The 23,839-nt window shown below is 34.0% G+C and overlaps 2 protein-coding genes across 2 annotated transcripts; one reads left to right on the plus strand and one right to left on the minus strand.

Moving 5' to 3' along the window:
• The first annotated feature begins 1,300 nt into the window (after nucleotides 1–1,300).
• Nucleotides 1,301–8,139, plus strand: LOC142628560 (GDSL esterase/lipase At4g10955-like). The gene is made up of 3 exons (XM_075802632.1): nucleotides 1,301–1,444; nucleotides 2,412–2,521; nucleotides 7,233–8,139. Exons 1-3 carry the CDS (start codon nucleotides 1,301–1,303, stop codon nucleotides 8,137–8,139), a joined length of 1,161 nt encoding a protein of 386 aa, XP_075658747.1.
• Nucleotides 8,140–18,781: 10,642 nt separating this feature from the next.
• LOC142627993 (small ribosomal subunit protein eS1y) lies at nucleotides 18,782–21,654 on the minus strand. The gene is made up of 7 exons (XM_075801913.1): nucleotides 21,488–21,654; nucleotides 21,344–21,391; nucleotides 21,011–21,116; nucleotides 19,846–19,983; nucleotides 19,548–19,733; nucleotides 19,249–19,449; nucleotides 18,782–19,125 (listed from the first exon to the last, which is right to left on the minus strand). Exons 1-7 carry the CDS (start codon nucleotides 21,496–21,498, stop codon nucleotides 19,024–19,026), a joined length of 792 nt encoding a protein of 263 aa, XP_075658028.1. The 5' UTR covers nucleotides 21,499–21,654; the 3' UTR covers nucleotides 18,782–19,023.
• Nucleotides 21,655–23,839: the final 2,185 nt, after the last annotated feature.

Here is a 23,839-nt window from a genome sequence, read left to right on the forward strand (position 1 = left end):
GGAAACTAATTTTTTAATTTGGCCATTAGATACGTTATCAATTTTCATCCAAAAGATAACTATAGGGACTAAATTGACACAATACTAAAAGGTTAGGGACTAAATTGACACAATTGAAAAGTTGGGGATCAAATTGAAATATGGTGTATAGGATAAGGGTCAAATTCGTAGTTTACCCTTTTATTTTTGTTTACATCTTCTGTATATGGGTTTTCTGAGAGTTACCAATTTGCTCCCTCGAGTCATTTGTTAGGAAATCAGCAATCTTGTCTGGTACAGTTTTTTCTTTAATCTCTTTGTAATATAGTTTGAACTTTGAACTGAAGTGTCACTGTTAGATATGAAATATGCAAATTTTTAGATGATATGAACTTGGTACCTTATTGTTTTTAGGTTCATTTTTTGTTCTTGTTAATGCTATGATGTTTTGATTAGGGGAAATATCTTCACTTTTTATCGAGTAATGGCTAGTAAATCTTAGGCCCGTACGTTTGGAGAGAAAATAGAAAGGATAGAAAACAAAGGGAGGAAAATAGGCATTTTTCTCTGTTCGTTTGGAGAGAAAATAAAGGAAAGATGAAAAACCGGGAGGAAAATTTTCCACCCGGGTCCACAAATATTTTCCTCCTAAATTGGAAGGAAAACTGTGGGGAGAAAACTGGTCCTCTGATGGGGACCAGTCCTGACCATTTTATTTTACAAAAAAGCCCCTCCCACCAACCATTCTTCTTCTTTTTTTTTTTTTTTTCAACGTTCAGACCTGAACGTTGTTCTTTTTTTTTCAACGTGCAAGACTTGAACGTTGTTCTTTTTTTTTCTTTTTTCTTTTTTTGACCTGAACGTTTTTTTTTTCAACGAATGTGCTTTTTTTTTTTTTTTAATGTAACTTAATCTAATTTTTTAATGAGTACAAATAAATCTATTTCTTACATATTATGTAACAAGAGTATAATAGTCAATTTATATAAATTATATTTTCCATCCTCCTACTTTTCTCTCTAACTGAATAAAAGAGTTTTTCACCCTCTCACTTTTCCACCCCTCCAACTGAACACATAAGAAGGAAAACTAAAATATTTTCCATCCTTCCACTTTCCCACTCCTCCAACCAAACAGACCCTTAGAGTCTTCTGCTCCAGTAAGAGTTGTGATAAATTTTGATTTATATATGCTACTGAGTGATGGCATTACTTTGGCAAAAATCAATAAAGCCAACAAAACAACTTCCACAGATACACTGTACGTTCAAATAATAGAAACGACTTTGCTTGATGCACTAATCAGCATCATAATACTTCAAATGTATAACGATCTCCATAGAACACAGGAAGCTGCTACAGAAAATATAATAGAAATTGCACATCTATTTAATGAAAGCACAAAGCAAGAAGCAAAATTTGAATTCTTTGCAGCACAAGCACTTCCTCATGGTTCTGAGAAGCTCGTATGTGTTTCCTCATGAGTTATTTGTAACCAAATCAGCATTTTTCATCCATTTGTATTTTGGTTTGAACTGGCATATTTTATATGAAATACTACAAATTTTTAGATGATAAGAAATTGGTAACTACTTTTTATCAGGTTCAAGTTTTGTTCTTTGTAACATTTCATTCAAGGGTAGTTATCTTCATACTTTCTTATAGAGTAACTGTGATGCTTGAGTCTTGTGCAGCTTTGTACTTTTACATGTTACGCGTACAAATGTGTGGAAGTATTGGGATATTGGTTTTCATTTTTCTTGACTTAATCATGTACTAATAATTTAAGCCCTTAAAAAATCAAAGTAAGAGTTGATATGATAAAATATGGTTTGAGAAAATTACTTTTGTTGATTACTTTTTTTTTACTAGAAGGGAAAGAATATTGAACAAACAGTAGCTAACTACAATCGATAGAAAGGACCACAGCCACTTTCTGTGGAACAAAACGTAGAAACAAAATATTTGAAGAATTTATATTTCATGCACACTGACCTAGATCATGTGTTCAGTTAGCGGAAGCTTTGACACTAGATTGTTGAACAAAAAACTGAAAAATGAGTTTTTATCTAAAACTTGACTCTTTGAATTACAACACTTTACAGGCACTAATGCTTGACTCCCATACACTAACACTAGTGCACTGCAAACACGACACTTATTCACCAAATACACTTGCACACACCTCACTTCTAGACACCTACACACACTAGCTCTTGACTCTATTTCACTCTACACACTTGCTACCTATGGCACACACTTCACCACCTCATAAAGCTTCACACATCTCTCACTTGGTGCTTTATGACATTCTTCACTTCACACCATTCCATCTATTTATACTAGATGTATGTCGGTTAGGAAACTAGCTTGAAGCTTCTAGCTTCTTCCTTTTTATTGGCATTAAATTAATGCCTTTCTTCAACCTTTTAGACACCTTATAAATTTGTGGCTGAAATTCACTACTGCAAGGAAGCTTCTAGAGAAAATATGAAAACTATCTTGGAGAGAATTCCGGAAAGAGAGCAAGAGAGAAATGTCCGGTATTAGAGAAACTTCTAGAAAGAGAGAGATTATGTGAGAAGTTCTAGAAGTTTCTAGAGAAAGAGAGAGAGGCAGTGCTTGATATTTAACATCATGAGCAGTCAAATTTACTTCTCAGAAGCACCAGTGAAATCTGCATAATTTCAATCTTGGCCAGAGCTGCAATGTCTTCATTGAGTAGAAGTATCTTCCAGTCAGGCTTAGGAGCCACCCAGTGGCATTGTCTGCTAACTTTAGAGTCACTCTCTTCCACTACCCTCTTCAGATTCTCCTTTGCAGCCTCTGCCTGCCTCTTCTACCAGGAATAGAGGATGCCAATTTTTTCACATCCAACAACTTCAAAACTCTCTGCTAGTGATGGACATTGCCAATGTCTCACACCTTATAGCTAGGATTGAATCCTTCTGTCTAATAGCTTCGTCGCAGTTTAATTTCCAAATGTTTAGATGGTGGAAGGCTCCATTTAGTAACCTCTCTTTGGGCTTTCTCTTTCTCCCTCCTCTCCCAGACCGAGGAATGCTCATGGAATAATAAGTATACCTTCCTGAAAAATTCTTTTACTTCATTATGACCCCCGTTTCACAGCACATCATTTTTTCCCCATATAGATTCCACAACAAGTGCAGAAAATAAAATGAATCTACTAGCTTGTATTTGATCACTAAACACACTCTAAGGGGGATTGTTAAGAGCTGACACAATTTGGACAGCAGAATTCTCTTGGATGCTATCCACTTTGAAAGCCCATGTCTATCAAGCTAGATAATTGTAGCAAAAATCATATTTGGAATGGATGTAGGTTGGTTTAAACTTCCATTTTTTCTTGGGCAAGAAGATTTTCTGAGGGTACTTCCCACATTTTTCAGCTTCCAAATTTGTCTCAAAACTGGCTCAGAGAATGAGATGCATTCCTGATGGTCCAGTCTCCTGAATTCATTGATAGCTCCCACCATCTTTAGTTTTTGTCCAAATTAATCTGTCTTCACAAGATGCCTGTCTTAATGTTATTTTCTTCAAGGCAAGAGTCTTCAGTTAAGGTACTCTATGAGAGCTGCTCACTCCATGACTTAGAATTTGGATCATTGAGATTAACCACCACCTGAAAATCTGAGTTGCCTCCTTCTTGTATAGGCTGCAGTCTGAAACTAGGTAGCCATACTTGCTAATTAGCCATCAGTGAATAGTAATTTTTTAGGTTTCGATTCAAAATATGGGAAGCAATTTTAAGATTTTTGTTAGTTTTCTTCTTCTTCTGTTAGAATTTCTTAAAATGGAAGATATTCCTTGTATTTTCATTGCTTATTTCTGATTAGAATTGCTTATGTCCGAGTTGGTTTGAATTATATGTTCTATCAATGCATGTACACCCTTCCTCTCCATAAAAACAAACACTGCACTATTGTCAATGAGTGCTAACTCAAACGACTCCTCCTTATCCACTTAAAAAGTTGGAGGATATTCAAAACCTACTGGTAAATTGGTAAGTAAACTTCCCAAGAACAAAAAGATAAGTAAAACTGCACTACACCTTAATATAGACACAACTTATAAATCAAAACGAATACGCCCAGTTAAAAAGGATCATAGGAAAAAACAGAGAGAAAAGGGCTAGACATGATTTTGAGGGAAGAGTCTAATTGTAATTAAGAAAAGTCCATACTGTCACTTTCGAACAAATGGAAGGAGAGGGAAAATAAAAAGATAAGTTAGTGGGCTTGGCCTTAACATACTTAAGATGGAAGTCAAATTTACTGTTGTTACTTAACTTCCAAATTAAACAAATTCATCATATTAGTGAAAATTTCCAGTTCCATTACAAAAAAGGTGAGGAGATAATTGCATTGCCTCCCTTTTTCCTTGAAAATATCACACAAAGCATCCATTTAATGCTATTAAACACTTTTTAGTTGATTTAAGTTAATTAACTCAATTAATAAAATCTTTATATTGTTGTTGAATAAGAGATTTAAAATTCAAATCTCACCTACACCCTAAAACCAATTGGTGTTTTGGATCTGATGTTTAAAAGAAATCATCACAAAGTATAGATTGAAATTCTATAATATTTTATTTTTTAAGAAAAGCTATATAATACTTTGGGATAGGGATGCAAGTCTATATCCAAGCGCCTTTATCCAAGCCACAAACTTTATAGGACATTAGTTTAGCCAACACTCCATGAATATATCTCATTACATATAAGGAAAATTCTAAAGTTATCATATATTTTACTACAAAATATTTATCAACTAATGTGGCAATAAAAGTTACAAGTGGAATTCAATAATATAATAAATAAAGATTTAAATAATTTTTTGGTAATTAGCAAGATATCAATTTGTAAGGATTATAATTGGTAATATTCTTAACATCACTCTCACATACAATAACATGCCTTTTAAGATATCAACTTTGATAGTGCATTTGTTTGGGTTCTCCTCTCTATGATAATTTCTTACAAGCTCTATCTCGAGCTTATAATATATATTATAAGAGATTTTCCTCCCTGCAAATGTTGTTTGACAAGAACTTATTATGATGAAACCATTCATGCAGCTTAATTTCAATCTATTGGAGATATTGGATCTCTTTGCCTCTGACCCTTTTTTCCTCCTTCAAATATTCGACTTTTTAAATGTACAAAATACCTTAATTTTGAGGTTAAGATGAAGGCTTTTTCGAAGCCACAAACGTTATTGGAGAACCAATTGCTGATAAGACTCCTGGACCAAAATCTCATTTCACAGAATCGTATGCCTTTAATATATGTCAACTTTAAAGGTGCACATGGCTGGCTGGATTCTCATCTCTATGATGATCTCTTACAAGCTCATGAGCTATTGAGCTAAAAAGATTTTATCTGACATTTTCCTCTGTTAGAGATATATTAGCCCATTAGCATAAGCCCAAGCCTAATTCTACTTTGTGTGCAAGCCAAGTTTCCTACTTGTACTAGAAGCCTATTAGTTTAGGGTTTAGTCTACTATATATACACATGTTATGGTTCATTGTAACACAGGATTTGTTCTACACTCTAATATATTATTAATGTAGCCCTTTAGGGTTTCCTCCGTAGATGTATGCCGTTAGGCTGAACCACTTAATCCTCTTGTGTTATTGTGTTCTATACTTTATGTTTTCGCTTCCGCATCCATAATAGCATATTCAACATGGTGTATCAATGCTAATATTTAATATGGTATCAGAGCTGCCTTCCTATGGCCATGGTTTTCTGTCCTTACGGTGTATTAAGAGCAATCTTTGTCTTCCTCGGTGTTTCTTCGCTGCGTTCATCTTCTTTGGTTTTCCACTGCTGCCGTCAAAATTCTCCGGTATAGTCATGTCACCGTTAGAAGTCGCATCAACACTGCAAGACCATTGTCTTTCTCAAGCCACCGTCACAGAGCCAAACTTCATTCAAGGGATCTTTTCAACCTAATCAAATCTCAAGATTTCATCAAGTTTCCATCTTGAGTTTGAGAGGGGATGTTAGAGATATATTAGCCCATTAGCATAATCCCAAGCCTAATTCTACTTTGTGTGCAAGCCAAGTTTCCTACTTGTACTAGAAGCCTATTAGTTTAGGGTTTAGTCTACTATATATACACATGTTATGGTTCATTGTAATACAGGATTTGTTCTACACTCTAATATATTATTAATGTAGCCCTTTAGGGTTTCCTCCGTGGATGTAGGCCGTTAGGCTGAACCACTTAATCCTCTTGTGTTATTGTGTTCTATACTTTATGTTTTCGCTTCCGCATCCATAATAGCATATTCAACATGGTGTATCAATGCTAATATTTAATATCCTCCAGAAAATTATAAATACAATTTGAAAAGAACATATGAAACCATTAAGTAGCTAGCTAGCTTTTCAATCTATTGGCAAGAATCTTCGAGATACAGCTGTAAATAATGAAGTTCCAAGAAGAGGCCGGCCTAAAGTTAGTGCTTGAAGCATTTGGGACCATAGGGCATTAGCCTCACCTAGCTAGAAGATTTATAAACAAACGTGATATATATATATATTAGTATCTGAATACATACTGATCAATTATATCAACATATATTGGCTCCATTAACCATTCAAAGGCTATCGGTCAAGTATGAATAGATCAGAAAAATATAGCTTCCACCTTAGTGGACCAACGCATCTCAAGGCTGTTGACTGGTAAGACCATTTTCCACCCATAACTTGTTCATGGAGTGTAATTATTAGTAGTGATCAATATATATATATATATAGGCACACACACAAGCGAGAGTTGATAGCATAATGTAATGTCAAGAGTAGTGGGTTTCTTGTATTGAAGATAAGAAAACATCTTATCACACTCACGGTGATTAATTATGTTGAAAATATATGAAGAAGAGGAACGAAACTTAGTGAGGAGATCATTATTACTTGCATGAACGTTCATAGAAGGGATATAATCTGCATGCAATTAATTAAAAAGAGGAAAGAAAAGTCAAGGCCTTGTAACTAATTTTAATGTCAAAATGGTTATCTCATTGGTTTCATTATCATTGGTGGTCTTTGTCTAATAAGGTAATTTGTGTTTTACATCATTTTTTGTATCTCATTAACTGATAGAATAATGATTAGATTCATAATTTCCAAGTTTTTGGGACAATAGGTACGTAGTCTATTATGATATCAGATGCATATGGTGAATTAAACCTTTTTGTGTTGTATTCTTTTTGCAGGAACAATGCAAATCATCGAAGATCCATTATTGCTAGCTTGGTCCAAGGAGTGTATGTTCAAGAATACGACCGCCAGCAGCGCCTTAAGGAACCTCGAGCTCCACCTCTTGCTCCACCTTGGTGGGAATTCTTCGATTTCCAATTATACTGTGTGCTTTCAGATCAGGTTGACACGTCCGTCTTTGGTGCTGTTTATGAGAAATGTAACAGTCACGATTCTGCAAGTAAGGCCCCAAAATATGTTATTGCCTTCCGAGGAAATGTCATATCAGAAGGCACAATTGTACGGGACTTGAAGTTGGACGTGGAGTGCTGCTTTAACAAACTTAACAGTGACGACACACGTTTTGTGGTTGGCATGAACAAAGTTTTAGAAATGGTTAGTATTTCTGGAGGTGCACCAAATATGTGGTTGGCTGGACATTCCATAGGTGCAGCTATGGCATTGAGTGCAGGAAAGAACATGGCCAGGTTGAATCATAGTATTGAAACATACCTCTATAATCCACCATTCCCATCTCTCACAGATATTTTGATGAAGTGGACCAAGAGTTCTGAAAAAATGCAGAATATAATCCGCATTTCAAAGAGTTTTGTCAAGGCTACTTTGGTAGCTGCAGCAGAAGCTTCTAATAAGGCTCAGCATGACCCTTTTCGTGCCTTATATGATTGGCACCCTAACCTGTTCGTGAACCGAGGTGATCTTATTTGTTCAAGTTATATTGCTTATTTTGAACACATCTCATCAGGAACAACATTGCCAAGGGGGGCTGAAGGTTTGCATCTTCTTCCTTCGGCAAATCTGTACATAAATACTAAAAATACACCGCTTCTCCAAGCACATGCTCATGAACAGTGGTGGAATCCTGATACTGACTGTGAGCTCAAGGTGTACCACTACAATTAGGCGTGAAAAAACCTTTTACATTAATGTTGTCTGCTGGTTGAAAGGTTATCTCTAAAAGCACCGCAGATATATATATATATATATATATATATATATATATATATATATATATATATATATATATATATCTATGAGTTTTCTTTTTTGGCTTGATCATGGGTTGAATAATCAGATACACTTTATGTATTCTGTGAATCCCATCTTTGTTAAGTTGGTTGTGGTGTCTATGCAAATGTAATGGCAATCAATTGAGTTAACATTGAAGTGTTATCCTTAAACCGCTACATATTTGTAATTTTACACGTGATATTCATATGAAAGCTCAAAATTGTGTGAAAACACCAGAGCTATTTAGACTTCCAAATTAAAACTTATGGCTCGGTTGAATTTACTCTAATTTAAGCTAAATGCAGAATAGAGTAAATGTGAGCGATCAAAACAATAAACTACTCTAAGCTATATTAATCACAACACAGCAGTAAAATGAAACCTAAAAGAGTAGGGAAGAAGAATGCAAACACAAGATAACATTCCGATGTGTTATCGAAAAGGAAACTGAAGACCTCGCTAAGCGGTAAATCGATCCACTAGAGAATAAGTTGGAGTACACGAATAACAAAAGACCCTCCAAGCCTAGTCTACCAAATGTACTCGAGCCTTCAAAGCTCCAGCTATCAACTGATTTTGCCAAGCCTTGTCTTCTCTAGCTCTCCGAATCACACAATTCAGCCTAATTGCATCCACCAAACAAATGGCTTCTTCCAATGCTTCCCAGCAACACCAAAACCTCACTTTACACTCAGGATGAGTGTAGTAAGTATTTGAGCTATCAACCTCTCAAGGATTTGGATATGGAGAGGTAGGAGTTGAGGAAAACCACACAAGATTGTGTAGAAGATTGTGGGTATGACAATCTCTAACTCTCAAGGGTTTGTGGCTAGGGTTTTCTCTCTGAAAAGCACTCAATTCAGTATGTGGGTAATGTGGGTAAAGACATGGTGCATCAAATATGACAAAATAGCAAAACAGAATGTTTTGCGAGTATCTCACAGGAAGGTCTTACCCGCGAGACACTCGCGAAAACCAACTGTCACCATCTGTCATAACTTTTCGTATTTCAGTCATGTGCTGAGCACATGTTTCATTTCACGAGAAGGCTTCTCGCAAGCTACCCGCGAAAACTCCTTTAATCTTCAATTTACCTTGAGTCTTCACACTCTCTCATACACACAACCCTTACAAAGAAATCTCACATAAAATACAAGGTACATAAGATTGAACAAAATTACAATCAAATTTGGCACGAAATTAAAGCCAACACAAAATAGTTGTAAATCACAACTTTATAATTCATATTTTATATTAATGTCCACATTTAAAACGTGAAAATGATGATGTATACGGACAATATATAATAAGAAGTACGTGAAAATCAATTTTCATAAATAAAAATCTTTTTAATATTGAGTATACTTTTAGGATGAAGATATATTTTTGCATGCAATAGTTATTACTAGTTAGTTTTTACGTGTAAATTATGCAAAACATTCGCGTGCATACATGACAAACAAAATGACTTCCATTTGACGTTTTCATTCCATAAATAACGCATTTTATTGAAATGAGGAGTTTAGTTGCCGTGATATACGGACTACGTAAGAAATGTAAGGTGCGTTTGGATACCGTTTATTTTGTTAAAAATAATAAAAAAATAATTTTTGAATTATTGTTCACACCAAAACTACTGTTTATTTACCTATTTGTACTATTCATGTCCCGTGAAATTTGGTTAAAAAAAAAACAAAAACAAAAAAAACGGCTGAAATGCCAAACACCCTCGTAGACTGAAACACTAACATAAAAAATAATTAAAAAACTAAAGTAAAGAATAAAAGCTTGAAGGTAAGTGATAAAGGGTCCATTTGGATAGAACTTATTGCTGAAAACTGAAAACACTGTAGTAAAATAATTTTTAAATGGGTAAATAGTTATGCGGGACCCATTTTTAATTAAAAATTGATAAAAAGGTACGTGAACAGTGCGCGCACTGCGCATTTGTCCCCTGCAGCTGCAGCAAGAAAAAAAAAAAAACCAAAACGTGAAAACGCAAAACGTGGAAACGCAAAAGCTGGATCCAAACCCTCTCAAAGTGATAATTAGCTCAAGTCGCCGGACTCATCTCAATCCATTAATAGATTAAGAGAGGGTTTGGATCCAGCTTATATTTGCTGCGTCCACGTTTTGCTTTTTTTTTTTTTTTTTTTTCCTGCTGCGGGGGACAAGCGCGCAGTGCGCGCACTGTGCGCCTACTGTGCGCGCACTGTATGCACACTGTTCACGTACTTTTTTAGCAATTTTTTATTAAAAATAGGTCCCGCAGCACTATTCACACATTTAATAATTATTTTACTACAGTATTTTCAGTTTTCAATTTTCAATTTTTAATAATAAGTTTTATCCAAATGGACCCTAAATAGGCTAACATCTTAATATATCTGATGAGTATATTGATAAACTGATAAGTGACAACACTGATAACAATAAAGCTGCGAAAAACTGCCTAAACCTAAGGTGTACGTGTAGGCATAGGCTATAGCCTATTATACTCAATTGTGAAGGTTATACACAAAAAGCTATCCTCCATTCTACTATACTAGGAGAATTTCAATTGAGCCTTAAAGGCTTAATTTGTCTCGTGCATCCAGCCATCCAACACCACTATTTCTGTAAGTGCAATCTACACTACATTTTACGTTTAATTATTATTATTTTTAAATCTCTTTCATCCATTATACCATTGTATTTGAATCTTCCTTATTATAATATAGTTATGATTTAATTTTACATTCTATTGAATCAATTATATTTTATAATTTATATATATTTATTTACTTATTTATCATACAATATAAATATTTGCAATCTGCTAGTAACTAGTAAGATGTCAATGTCTTAGCAAAAAAAAAGTAAGCTATCAAATGATTGAATAGTAAAAGTCTAAAAGAAATCAAAATTTGATATATATTTAATTTTAATCATGTTATATTCATTATGTATTTATTATAGGAAAAAGAAATATGGTTAGAAAGAAAGATCACTTTTGGAAGTATGTTGAGGAGTTAGATAGTTGTTTCAAGTGTAATTTGTGAATGAGATTTTGCTGGAGGTGCTCCAACAAGATTTAATTAAATCATACTTGGACTTTAACCCCTTTACCACCTGGTAAGACTCCTATTGGTTGCAAATGGGTCTATAGGATTAAATATCTTCCTGATGGTACCATTGAGAGGCATAAGGCTCGTTTAGTTGCTAAGGGGTTCACACAAAAGCTTGGATTAGACTATTCAGAGACTTTCTCCAGTAGCTAAGTCAGTATCTATCAGCATTGTTCTTTCTTTGGCTGTTGTGTGGTGACTTAGTTGAGGATGTTTATATGTGTTTGCCACCTGGCTTTCACAACAAGGGGGAGCAAAATTTGGTATGTAAGTTGAACAAAAGTCTCTATGGCCTCAAGCAAACAGCAAGACAATGGTTTGAAATTTTTTCAAATGCTATCATGCAAATGGGGTTTGTTCAATCTAAGTCAGACTATTCTTTGTTCACTCATATTCAAGGGACTTCTTTTACAGTGTTATTGGTTTATGTGGATGATATAATACTTACTGGGAATAACCCTGACTGTGTTGCGGGTTTGAAGAAGTTGCTTGATGACAGGTTTGGTTTGAAAGACCTTGGTTCACTAAGATACTTCTTAGGACTTGAGGTAGCAAGAACTAATGAAGGAATAAGTTTAAACCAAAAAAAATATGCCCTTGAAATTTTAAAGGACACTGGATTTCTTTGTTCTAAGCTTGTGAAGTTTCCTATGGAGCAGAATTTGAGATTGTCTAAGTATGAAGGCAAGCCACTTGCAGACCTGGGTCAGTACAGGAGATTAATTGGAAGACTGTTGTATTTAACTCTAATAAGACCTAACATTACCTATGATGTGCATAGGTTAAGCCACTTTGTCTCACAACCAAAAGAACCTCACTTGTTAGCAGCTCATAGAGTACTTCAATACATAAAAGGGTCACCAGGGAAAGAGATTTTCTTTCCTAGCAAGTTTGACTTGCATATTAAGTCTTTTTGTGATGTAGATTGGGCTGGATGCCCTGATACAAGAAGATCTTTGACAAGCTATGCTGTGTATCTAGGTGAATCACTGATTTCATGGAGATCTAAGAAGCAAGGAGTGGTTTCAAGGTCCTCTGCAGAATTTGAGTACAGAGCAATGGCTAGTGTGGCTTGTGAAATAACTTGGGTGTTGCAATTGCTCAAGGAATTAATGGTTGAATACTCTAGGCCAGCCATGCTATTTTGTGACAATCAAGCAACACTGTATATAGCTGCTAATCCAATCTTCCATGAGAGGACTAAGCACATTGAAGTAGACTGCCATTTAGTTCGAGAGAAGATTTTAGAGGGAATGATCAAAACATTTCATGTATCAACAAATGCACAAGTGGCTAACGTTTTTACCAAAGCTTTAGGCTATAGTTCTTTTACAAGATTTTCTAAGAAGTTAGGATTAAAAGATATATTTGTGTCCAAGAAAGTGAAGGAATTATCTTCAGTGCAAGTCACTAAGTCAGCAACTCAGGACTTGAGGGGGAGTGTTAAAGGGAAAACAGAACTTAAACGACATACCAAGCTAAACAGCAATAAGAAGAGTATAGAACAGAAGAAAACGACAGAAGAAATATCAGTTACAAGACATGCCAGAAGGAAGAAGTAGCGCATCACAACTATCATGCACTGATTGGAATTTGCTAAAAGTTTGTTAAGCAGTTATTTTAGGCGGAAGTTAGCCCCTGTTTCTTGGTGTATATAAATAGGAAGTTGATTAATTATTTTGTAGTTAGTTTTCATTCTGTAAACTTTCAATCAATGAGAAGTTTCTAGTTTCTTCAAGAATTTTCTTTCTTTACAAAACACATATCAATTTCCATGCCAATCTGATGTTATTTACTATTCAATCCATAAACTTATTTTTTATACAAAATTTTAGGCTACAAAAACTCAAAATTTAAACATTTAATTGAGAGCATATTTATTGATCTTTTATCTTCTTTAAATTTTGCAAGTATGGAGGATATAAGAAAAAAAATGTAATCCAAAGGTGGATTTGTCAAAATTCACATCCAAAAATATATTAAGTGGAGTTGTAGCCTTAGTCTCCAACCAAGTTTATTGCTAACCTGATTCTCAAAAAAAAGTTTATTGCTAACCTTCTCCAAAGTTTAATTATGTTGGGCCTAAAAAAAATTAGTGTGGTCACAAAACAGATCCAAATTCAAAAAATAAAAATAAAATACATCAATTCATCTCTTCATTTTCTTTGAATTTTTTTTTTTTTTTGGATAAAAATTGAAGATCATTTTTTTTTTAAAAAAAAAGTTTATACATAATAATTATCATTTTTTGGTCCTATGACCACCCCTGGATTAAGATTAGAATGAGAGAGAGCGAAACAGTTGCAGAGTTTTCTACGTGAGGTCCTAAGGTTTTCAATTTGGGGTTTTTTAAGGAGAGAAGAGATCGTATAGTCAGGGTTTTCAAACCTTTCATGCAGTAAATATTTAGCTCGAAAAGAAAAAAAAAAGTTACTACAACCAGAAAAGCAAAGAGGAAAGCTTTCTAGTGAGAAGTTGGCCTGATGGTGAAGGACCCTCAGATTGCTCTCTCTTTCTTGGAATTTTACAGTTATGGGTTCTTGCAGTTTTTTTTTTTTTAATAGAATATGGTTGGGTGTTTCTCGTGTTATTTATTTTGTTAAAAGGTGCTTTGAAACGATTTTTTTTTTTTTATGTAACTTTTGAGACGAATTGAACTAAACAGTAAGTTAGAACCCCTGTAATGGCACAAATCCAGACCGAGTTATCCATGAACCGGGCACAAATCCAATTTTTAATATGTGAAAATCAGGCATTTAAACCTCTTGAACCGAGGTTCAACAAAAACCAGCCAAACCGTATGCCTTTAAGTACGAAGTCCAACATCTTGACCAACACACCACACATGTTGCTTGGGAACAACTATGAAGTGTATTATATTTATTATAGATTTATGTCAGTTTTAATTTTTCAATTTATTCTATCACATCTCTCTCAATTTATTAAATAATACTAAATTTATTTCCTTTGATTAATTCAATTTTGATTAAAGAATAATGCATTTGCATGTGAATTTACTAAAATAATCAAAAGTAATTTTTTTATTTAATCAAAATAATTTAGACTTGTAGGATTATTATGAAATATTTTTTTAATTCTTATTTATGTTGTACAATTTTATGGTTTGACCTCGGTTGAACCTTGGTCCAACCTTAAAAACTTTGACCCTCTCCCCTTTCCAGTTCTTTGAACAGTCCGAGTCTGAAAACTATGGTTATGAGTTCTTGCTTTTTTTAAAAAAAATATATATATGGTTGGGTGTTGTTGAGGACAAATTTTTCACGCCATATGGCTTTATATCATTGGCAATCCGCACCACATCAACATTATCATGGATTTTGGGAAAATCTCTTTTAAAGCCCAAAAGAGCCCATATTTATACAAAAAGATGTCAAAGCCCATGGTTCAAGCTCATGGCACATTATCTCATTTTCAGCTCATGATCCAAGCTCACGAGTTTCATGAAGGGAATTTTGAGAGTTGTGGTTTGAAGGGCCAAAAAGTATGCTCAGTAAAGCTCCAGTGGTTCAAAGTTAATAAAAGAAAACATGTTGCTTGGCACGTCTTCCCCAATTTCCTGAACTCTAACGAGTCAATGTGCAATAAGTAACATTTGGTAAGCCTCTCATATCACACATAACACTTAAAATGATGAAACTCCTTATGCTCGTTACATAAAAATTAATGTTCATCATATAATATAATTTTAAAAATGTAATTGTATTATTTCATATAAATTATATTATTATTTTCATTTAAATCAAGTCCAAGCACATGGCTAAATATTAATATCTCATATCTAGCATTAAATGTTCTCCTTACTCTCCAAGATTTGGTTAAAATATAAAGAGACCATAATTACATCTCTAAAACTTCATCAAATATCAACCGATTAGTCTATTACTTACCAAAATTATACATGGACTAGACATATAATTTTCCAAAAAAGGAAACTTAGCCAAAAATACCAACAATAGTTCCAACAGAAGCTACCTTAACTCCAGCAGAAACTGCCTTAACTCCAGCAGAAGCTGCAACAGCTCCAGCAGATACTGCAGCTTCTGCTGGAGTTGTTGCAGTTACTGCAGTACCTCCAGCAGCAACTGCAATAGCTCTAGCAGCAACTTAGGTAGTTGACACATGTCCTAAAATGACATCACTTGTCCATTAATGGTCAATCCCAGCAACTACCTGCTATACCAAAAGTAAGGATCTCATAAAAGAAATCCTACTATTTTAAGCTAAAATTCTTAGCCTCCAGCTGCAATACCAGAAATAGGAAAGTCTCATAAAAGTTATTTTACCATTTTCAGCAAAACCATAAATTTAATGCTAAATATTTTCCTCCAACAGAAGATATCATTCAAATGACATCATCCAGCAACTATTGCTGTAGAGCTAACAGCTGTGACTAACAGCTGTAACAACAGCTCCAGCAGCATTAAGGTCTCAGAATTTCTTCTTCTAACTAAAACTAAAAACCAACTAAGAAAACCACTTGTTTTGCCAAAAACCTTTCCTTATTTGCAGATTTTTCCCTTCAACTAATTCAAACTTAGTTATATACTTGGCTCTATATAAAGAGGACCAAGCAACAACACAACACACTTATTACACCACACCTTTTACACACTATCCATCCCTCTCTCATCCTTAATATTCTGAAATTTCATTCACTTTGCTACACATATCTCTAAACATTTCCATACTTCTCTCTTACAAAATATCTCTTCTTAGATAACACAATTACAAGACACCTATCACACCACACCATTATCCATTACCCATCTTTCCCACACTCTATTATTATTCTGAAATATCATTATTTTGTTGCCCATAAACACATCTCCATATCTTTCTCTATTTCTCTTACAAAATCTTTCTTTCTAGAGAGCAACATAACCCATGACATAACACAAAAAACCATTCCAGCAGCAACTATAAGCTCATGTATTTACTATATTTAATCTTCATATTATCTATCTCACACTTCCATATATTTTACAAACACATTCCTCACAAAATATCCATACATACTTCTCATATATTTAAACTCCATGTCTCACAAAGTATCTACATATAATTCCTATACGTATTACAAACACCATATCTACATATAATTCCTATACATATATATATATATATATATATATATATATATATATATATATATATATATATATATATTATCATCTCCATTCATCTTAAAACATATCAAACACTCTTCCAAGAACATTTTATCAAAAGCCCTTCTCATAGAAGACATATATTTATAATGCTAAAAGCCCTTGTTATCAAAGGCAAAAACTTATAATGCTAAAAGTCATTCTTATGGAAGGCAAGATCACTCATATTTGACCAAAAAACTAAAAGAGCATATTACATGTGGAAAATCATTTAAGTGCATGATAAAAGAGATAAACTTGACCAACCTATGCACACGGCTAGACATATTCTCTCTCCTTCCAGTTGCACCAATTTTTCCCCTTCAATCATGAAGTCATCATGAAAGGACTCAAAATGTCATACCGCACTGCTGGACTCATTTCATCATGCTATTGAAATGTTATAAGTCCAATGTTGTTATACGGCTAGAGTTACAAATTGTGAAGATAAATCATTATATTTTTATCTCAAAAATTATACTATTGAGTATGTTTTAATTTATTATCATTGTACTGTTGTACTCATATTATTCAACCGCTGGAATGTTATCAGCTCATTAACGCTATACGACTGGAGCCACAAATCATATAAAAAACGGAGTGATGCTATACGGCTAGAGTTAGAGACATAAAAGATAAGTCAAATGTTTTTTCCATCTTCAAGATTACATTATTAAGTACATGTTAATTCATTATTATTGTACCGCTGGATGCAAGTTATTTTGATATCATCGCACTATTTAATAAAACATGATCTTACTAATCCTTCATTAATTAACATATGTATTAATAAATTGATCTACCATCGCTGAACATATTATTCAGACATAAACCATTGATGGACACATATTATTTGGATGTAAACCACCGCTGGACATATATCATTTGGACATGAACCACCGCTGAACATATATTATTCAGACATAAACCACCACTGGACATATATTATTCAAACACAAACCACGGCTAGAAATAAACTATTTGATGTATATAGACCATTGTTAGACATACCTTATTATATTGAACATGAATCATGAATCGTAGCTGGATATGGACTATTTTGGACTCATCTCATTACTGGACATATGACACTTAATTAATTACTTTCTAATATTGAACATCACTTAATATACATAATAATAACGTTCAACTCACCATTTAATCAAATCTATCCAATTAAATATATTATTTATTTATTTCAATCATTATCATGATTCTAAAACTTTGGCCTTTATCTATTTTGTAAGCTTAAAAATACACCGGAATCCATTAGTCTAGGCGGCCCAATGTCGAGTTCCGGATTAGACTCCCCAAAACAAATCCAGGACTAGCAAAGTCACACCTCCAGCGGAAAACACATGACTATGCATAACATAAAAGTCTAATCTAATAATCTAAATTGCCTTAGAGGCTAAGATTTGTTTAAATACTAGGAAAAAAAATCCTAGGGCAGCTAGAAAAACGCCCAACAAACCCTAAATCAAACTAATCACGAAATTAGGTGGCAAAAATAATTAAATTTACCAAGAATGGCTAGTACATCCTCGAGCCTTTTCCTCCTCTTTTGCTCCAATAAGAGTTGATGTGGTAAAATTTGATTTATATATGCTATTGAGCAAGGGCATTGCTTTGGCAAAAATCGATAAAGCCAACAAAACTACTTCCACAGATACACCAAAAACAACTTTGCTTGATGCACCAAAGGCATCATAATGCACCAAATTGGAGAAAGAGGATGATTTGGTTACAAATCATAACAGTTTAACGGTTTTTCTTGGGTCAACTACAAGGGATTCTTTATTGTAATTACTTAATATGCGCAAGACGGAGAACTATACACCCATTGGAAGTAGTTAGTTGTTCAGAGAAATTTAATTAAAAAAGAAAAGGGGGGAAACAAGTACTGAAAACATGACTATAAATTCAAAACTTTTTGTTAAAGCTTCGAAAAATCGTTAGACTCGATTAAACTAGAACTACAACTTCTCTATCTCAATAAAAACTTTTGAGAAAGCTTCAGAAAAAGATTACGTGCCAAAAAGCATTAGACTCTGATGAAACTAGAACTACACCTTCTCTATCTCAATCGGAGCTTCCTGATATGTCAACTGACAATAGTATGCACCATTGCAAACAAGACAGAAGCTCGTTCAGTATTAAGGATTAAAACAAAACTTGTCCCAACACCATCGATGCGACCAGAAAAAAGAGACGGGAGGCAAAAACCAATAAAATCAACAGAACATCAACAGATACTTCAAATAACAAAAATCAGTAACTACATAGATATTCATCAAATTGACCATAATAAGTATTGAACATAAAATATATGAGCTCCATTAAACAGAGAAAATTGCTAATGAAAATAATAATAATAAAAATTGCACATCCACTAATTGAAAACACAAAGCTCTCAAAGGTAGAAATCTATGCAGAACTCTGCCCCCTCATCGTTCAAATTAGCAAAACTTTATCACGATTCAAGAGAAAAATAAATTTTCTTTTTATGCTCCCACCACAGGTTGTTCAGTCTCCCCCTCAACCATTGTTTCATCAGCTGGCCTTTCTACCTTCACACCTAAGTCTTCATGGTAGTCACCATGAACCTAAACAGAATAATCAGAAATGTCAAAAAAGAATTCAGAAAATTAACAGTAATAGACAAACATTGAAAGTTGAAACACCAACTCCAAAAAGGAGGGGAAATAGCGTGTGAATTATATACATACCTCCATCAACTTGCCAAGGTCAAATTTTGGAGCCTTAAGGATTTTGACTTTGCGGATGAAAACATTCTGCAAGGGGTAGATACCAGCAGTTGCTTTTTCAATATCCCTGCCAATCGCCTCAGGAATGAACTTCAAAACCAATTCCTTCAGATCGCATGAAGCAGCCTGGGTTGTCATAATTTCCCTCATCTTTCTGCGAATCTGACAATAGGGAAAGCCAAAAAAGAAACTTAAACATTATTTTATCTAAATCCACACCAAATCAGATTAAAGGGAGAAATAGAACTTGAAACACAAACCTGACGAATCTGACTGGACTGGGCATAACAGGTCCGCTTGACCTGGTTTGCCCTCCTCTTTGTAAATCCAATGCAGAACATTCTCAGGGTGTAGTTGTCAGTAGTCTTGACATCCACATGGGCCTCAATCAATGTCTGCCACTTGCGCACCAGTGACCTCAGCTTGTCAGTGGTGAAGTCCATTCCCTGAGTCAAGCAGAAAAACCAAATAAATATACCAGACATAAAGTATTAAATGAAAACAACTTGTGTCCTATTGCAACAAAAAGAAATAATTGTAAATAATTTGCTACCCCACCCAGAAGTTCGTGAGCACATTCCTCCCTTGCACATCCTCAGCTCTCAAACGTATCTTTCTGTAGGCGTGTTCCTCATCGTTCTGAAGATCAGCCAAAGATACCTCAAAAACTCTATGTTTGAGCCCTTCAGAAGCAATCTGTAAAATAAAAGCAGAACAAAATGGTTAGTGTAACAGTAAGTTTTTAAGAAAAGTAAGTTTGAATTGGTCAGAATTAAATAAAAGTAAGTTTTTAATAGAAGACTCTAAAGCACTTTTGAGTCTTTGAACTCTACTATAAAACAAGCTCCCCAACCGAGGGGGTCATTCTTCGTATGAGATGTATCAAGACACAGAACACAAGGGGACAAACTGCCACTCTACAGAGTATGTTACACGAATTGAGAAAGAAACCCTCAGGAGTTCAACGCTGTTAGATGATAACACATAATATCTAGAACAGTAATTATTGCAAATGGTACAACGGTGAGAACATATCCAAACATATTTGATGCTACCAATACACAAAGCAGTCCAAGCTCAAATTATTAAACCAAAGAAAAAAAATATCACGCACCCATCCGAAAACAAAGAACTAACCATTCCATATGAGTAAAATTGTATCACTGTTATAGGGACAACAAAAGGAACCAGACTCATACGCACACACATGCATAAAACACCGAATGCTTTTAAGTTGCGTTACCAAAAAATCAATTAAAAACAAATGTAATCACATATACAGCAACCAGGAAACATCATATAATCTTCATGGACAAGAAGAACATTACATCTAAAGGTACAGTATCATGAATCCAATATCTGATTTGCCCAAAAAGCAACAAAATATGTATTGGCAAAAGAAAAAAACTTAGATACAATTCCTAAGTCATGTAACTTGGGTACCCCAATAAAATTCAAATACCCAGTTGCATTAACCAATGAGTTAAATTCAAAAATTAGGGAACCTAATGTACTGCACCTATCAAATTGTACCCAAGTTCTATTCTTTCAAAAATAACCAACCCAAAACATTAACAACTACCACAATTCCATTTCATTGCCCCATTTTCCTCCAATTTCTCATGAACCAAACATAAGGCAAACATAAAACACAACTTAACACGCATAACCAAATCCACAACCACAAATATGTGCATACATTTACATAGATAGATATATATACCTTGGTTCCTTGGGTTCTGGTGACAAGGGTTTTGCCGACCTGGCGAGTGAGGAACAGAGATGGTGCCTTAATGTCATACCAGTCCTTCTTGGCAAAGGGATCAGCACTGCAAATTATCACCAAAAATGTTCATTAGAAAAACATTTTAACGAAAACCCAGATAAGATTTATACAAAAATTTCAAACTTTAACATAAAAACAATCAAAATCAAATCAAAACAAACCAATCAGATCCCAATTTCATAAAACTTAAAAAAAAAAGTATAGTATCGTTTATATAATGTAGTGCATGAATCAATCATGAATGATAACGAAAAAGAAAATGAAACTCACGCTTTCTTCTTCCCTCCCTTCTTTCCCTTCGAAATCCTCTTGTTCTTCCTGCAATTTCAGCACCAACCAACACAATCAGAAACTCTAATTATTCAATCAAATTTATACATGCATATGAATGAGAGAGAGGAGAAAGAGAGGTACCCGACTGCCATGGTTGTGGGTTAGAGAGAGGCGCAGAGAGAGTGAGGGAGCTGAAATGTAAACCCTAGACCTCAAAACTCAAACCCTAGTGTTAACGAAGATGGGCTTTGTATATATATGTGTACGCTGTGGTGTTTCGAGGGTTTGTAATTGCGCCACTGTTTTATGGCTTTTTATTTATTTCCCAAAATGCCGAGGGTTTTGAACCCGATATGCATACATGGGCTGCTTGGAACTTGGAATAATCAAGCCCAATTTGGCCCACACAAAATTGGGAAAGGAAAAAAACAATTTATTTACCAAATAGTGGACTTTCCTAAGTGCAATTACCATTTTTTTTTAATAAATACGATAGTTTTTCAACCTATAGAGCCTGCTCCATTATAATTATTTTTTATCATCAGGTCAAGACTCTAATATGTTTTATGGTGTAGGAGAAGTTTGAATTTTATATCTCTTATTCAATGACAAAATATATAATAATTGCTCTTTATCATCAGGTCAAGACATCAATCAGTTTTACAATATAAGCAAAGTTCAAATCCTAAATCTTTTATTCAATAACATAAAATGTTACTAGTTGAGCTAATTAAAACCCTCCATTATTAAATTGTCTAGTTTCTCATTTCTTGGTGATGTATAATTCACAAAGTCTAGTGACAAAAAAAAAAAAAAAATCTTAAATTTTTTTCACGACTCTTTAGATGACATATTATAATTAGTGTACGATAAAATTGGTTTCAATTAAAAGTGATATTGTTGATTAAAAAAAAAAAGTAAAAGTGATTACACTTTACACCAATCACAACTTGTCACCCTTGCAAGTTGTAAGAAAAATTATTGTAGTTCAAAAAAATAAAAAAGCACAATCACCTCTCTTGTAATTCTCAAGTACTTGGGTTTGGGCTACACTTCTAATCTTTTATCATTATCAAAAATAAAAGTACTAGCCTTAAGCCCACACCCTATTTTATTAATTTATTACTACGCTCGTCAAAGCGCGTGTAACGAGGGTTTTTTTTCCTAGTGTCATAATTTTCCTTTAAAAAAAATTAAATAAATTTATTTTGAAAACATAGATTAGTAGAAAAGTATCCTATTTTGTATGCATTTTAAGTGGAATTGAAGATATATTTTTGAAAAATGATATGTTCACAATATTTTCACAATATTTTTACAACAAATCCTAAGTAGTAGGTTATTACTAGTTGTTAATGTTGGGGCAAAAAAGTAATCTTAGAGTTACATTCAAATTTGAACCAATAACAACTAACCACCTATAATTTGTTATGAAAATGTTGTAGACTTAGCACCTCTCTATATTTTTACTGGGTTGTTTTCAAGATTTTTTCCTGTTAAACATAAAAGTATTTCTGAACCACATAAAAGTTCAGTTTAAAGAAAGAAATTCTCTTGCAGATGGTATAAGAATTTTTTTCCTCAATAGAAGTTATTACTTATTAAAGAAAAATCAAGCCCAAATCATCTTTGAGTCAAAGATGTCAAAGATATGCACCATGCAATGTGCCAGCAGACAGCTTCAAACCCTAACCCAGGAACACACTGCAATTGCTTTTGCTTCCTTTATGCAACACTTGTGGCCTATTTGGATGGAGGGAGAAATGAGAGAGAGTAGAGTAGAGTTGACTAAAAATAAGCTAATTTTGTGCTAAATCTACTCTACTCTACTCCCCCTTCTCCCTCAATCCAAACGGACAATTAGATAAAATTTCATTTGCATCAACATGGCTTCCTCTTTTTATTTCCTAGTTCTTTTTTCTCTTATAAAATTTAAAAACTAGTCGACAGAGCTTTTGCATTGATTAATGGATGGCCAAAACTTACAAGTTAAAAGTACCGTTCATGATTTAGAATGTGATCAATTCAGCTGATAAAAAATCCATTCAGATTCCCCATGAATAACACAGTCAGAGCTAAAACAGCTTTCACTGCATTTTATTGCTTTTATATTCTTTCTTCATTTGTGGATAATAGATATCCTTTTCCCCTTGAATTCGTCTAGTGATAATTTCTTTCAAATGAATGATTTACCTCTCCACATATACACCTTGTAAAGCACCAATTTTTATCCACTTAGCTTAAATGAGCTTCAAGCTTAATCAAGCATCAATTCATAAGGCACACAAAAATGGAGTCATAAATGATAGAATTTGGATCACTACACAAGATAAGGGAAAGTTCATATACCCAAATGAAAAGCATACACAAATACAGTTGTGTATGTTTAGATTACTCCATATCAAAACTTCACATGTAGCTTTAAAACTTTGGTGCGGTACACATAAACCTAACATCAAAAGACAGAAGAAAAAATCCGCAGATAAATGTGAG

Source organism: Castanea sativa, chromosome 3 (genome assembly GCF_040712315.1).
Source record: "Castanea sativa cultivar Marrone di Chiusa Pesio chromosome 3, ASM4071231v1".
NCBI classification, from domain to species: Eukaryota; Viridiplantae; Streptophyta; class Magnoliopsida; order Fagales; family Fagaceae; genus Castanea; species Castanea sativa.

Coding starts and splice junctions, on each gene's coding strand:
- LOC142628560 (XM_075802632.1), top strand. CDS start 1,301: ATGTATAACGATCTCCATAGAACACAGGAAGCTGCTACAGAAAATATA. Junction 1,445..2,411: donor CTCATGGTTCTGAGAAGCTC/GTATGTGTTTCC, acceptor TCAACCTTTTAG/ACACCTTATAAATTTGTGGC. Junction 2,522..7,232: donor GAGCAAGAGAGAAATGTCCG/GTATTAGAGAAA, acceptor TTCTTTTTGCAG/GAACAATGCAAATCATCGAA.
- LOC142627993 (XM_075801913.1), bottom strand. Junction 21,117..21,343: donor AAGGGAGGGAAGAAGAAAGC/GTGAGTTTCATT, acceptor GATAATTTGCAG/TGCTGATCCCTTTGCCAAGA. Junction 19,734..19,845: donor ATGTGCTCACGAACTTCTGG/GTGGGGTAGCAA, acceptor TGCTTGACTCAG/GGAATGGACTTCACCACTGA.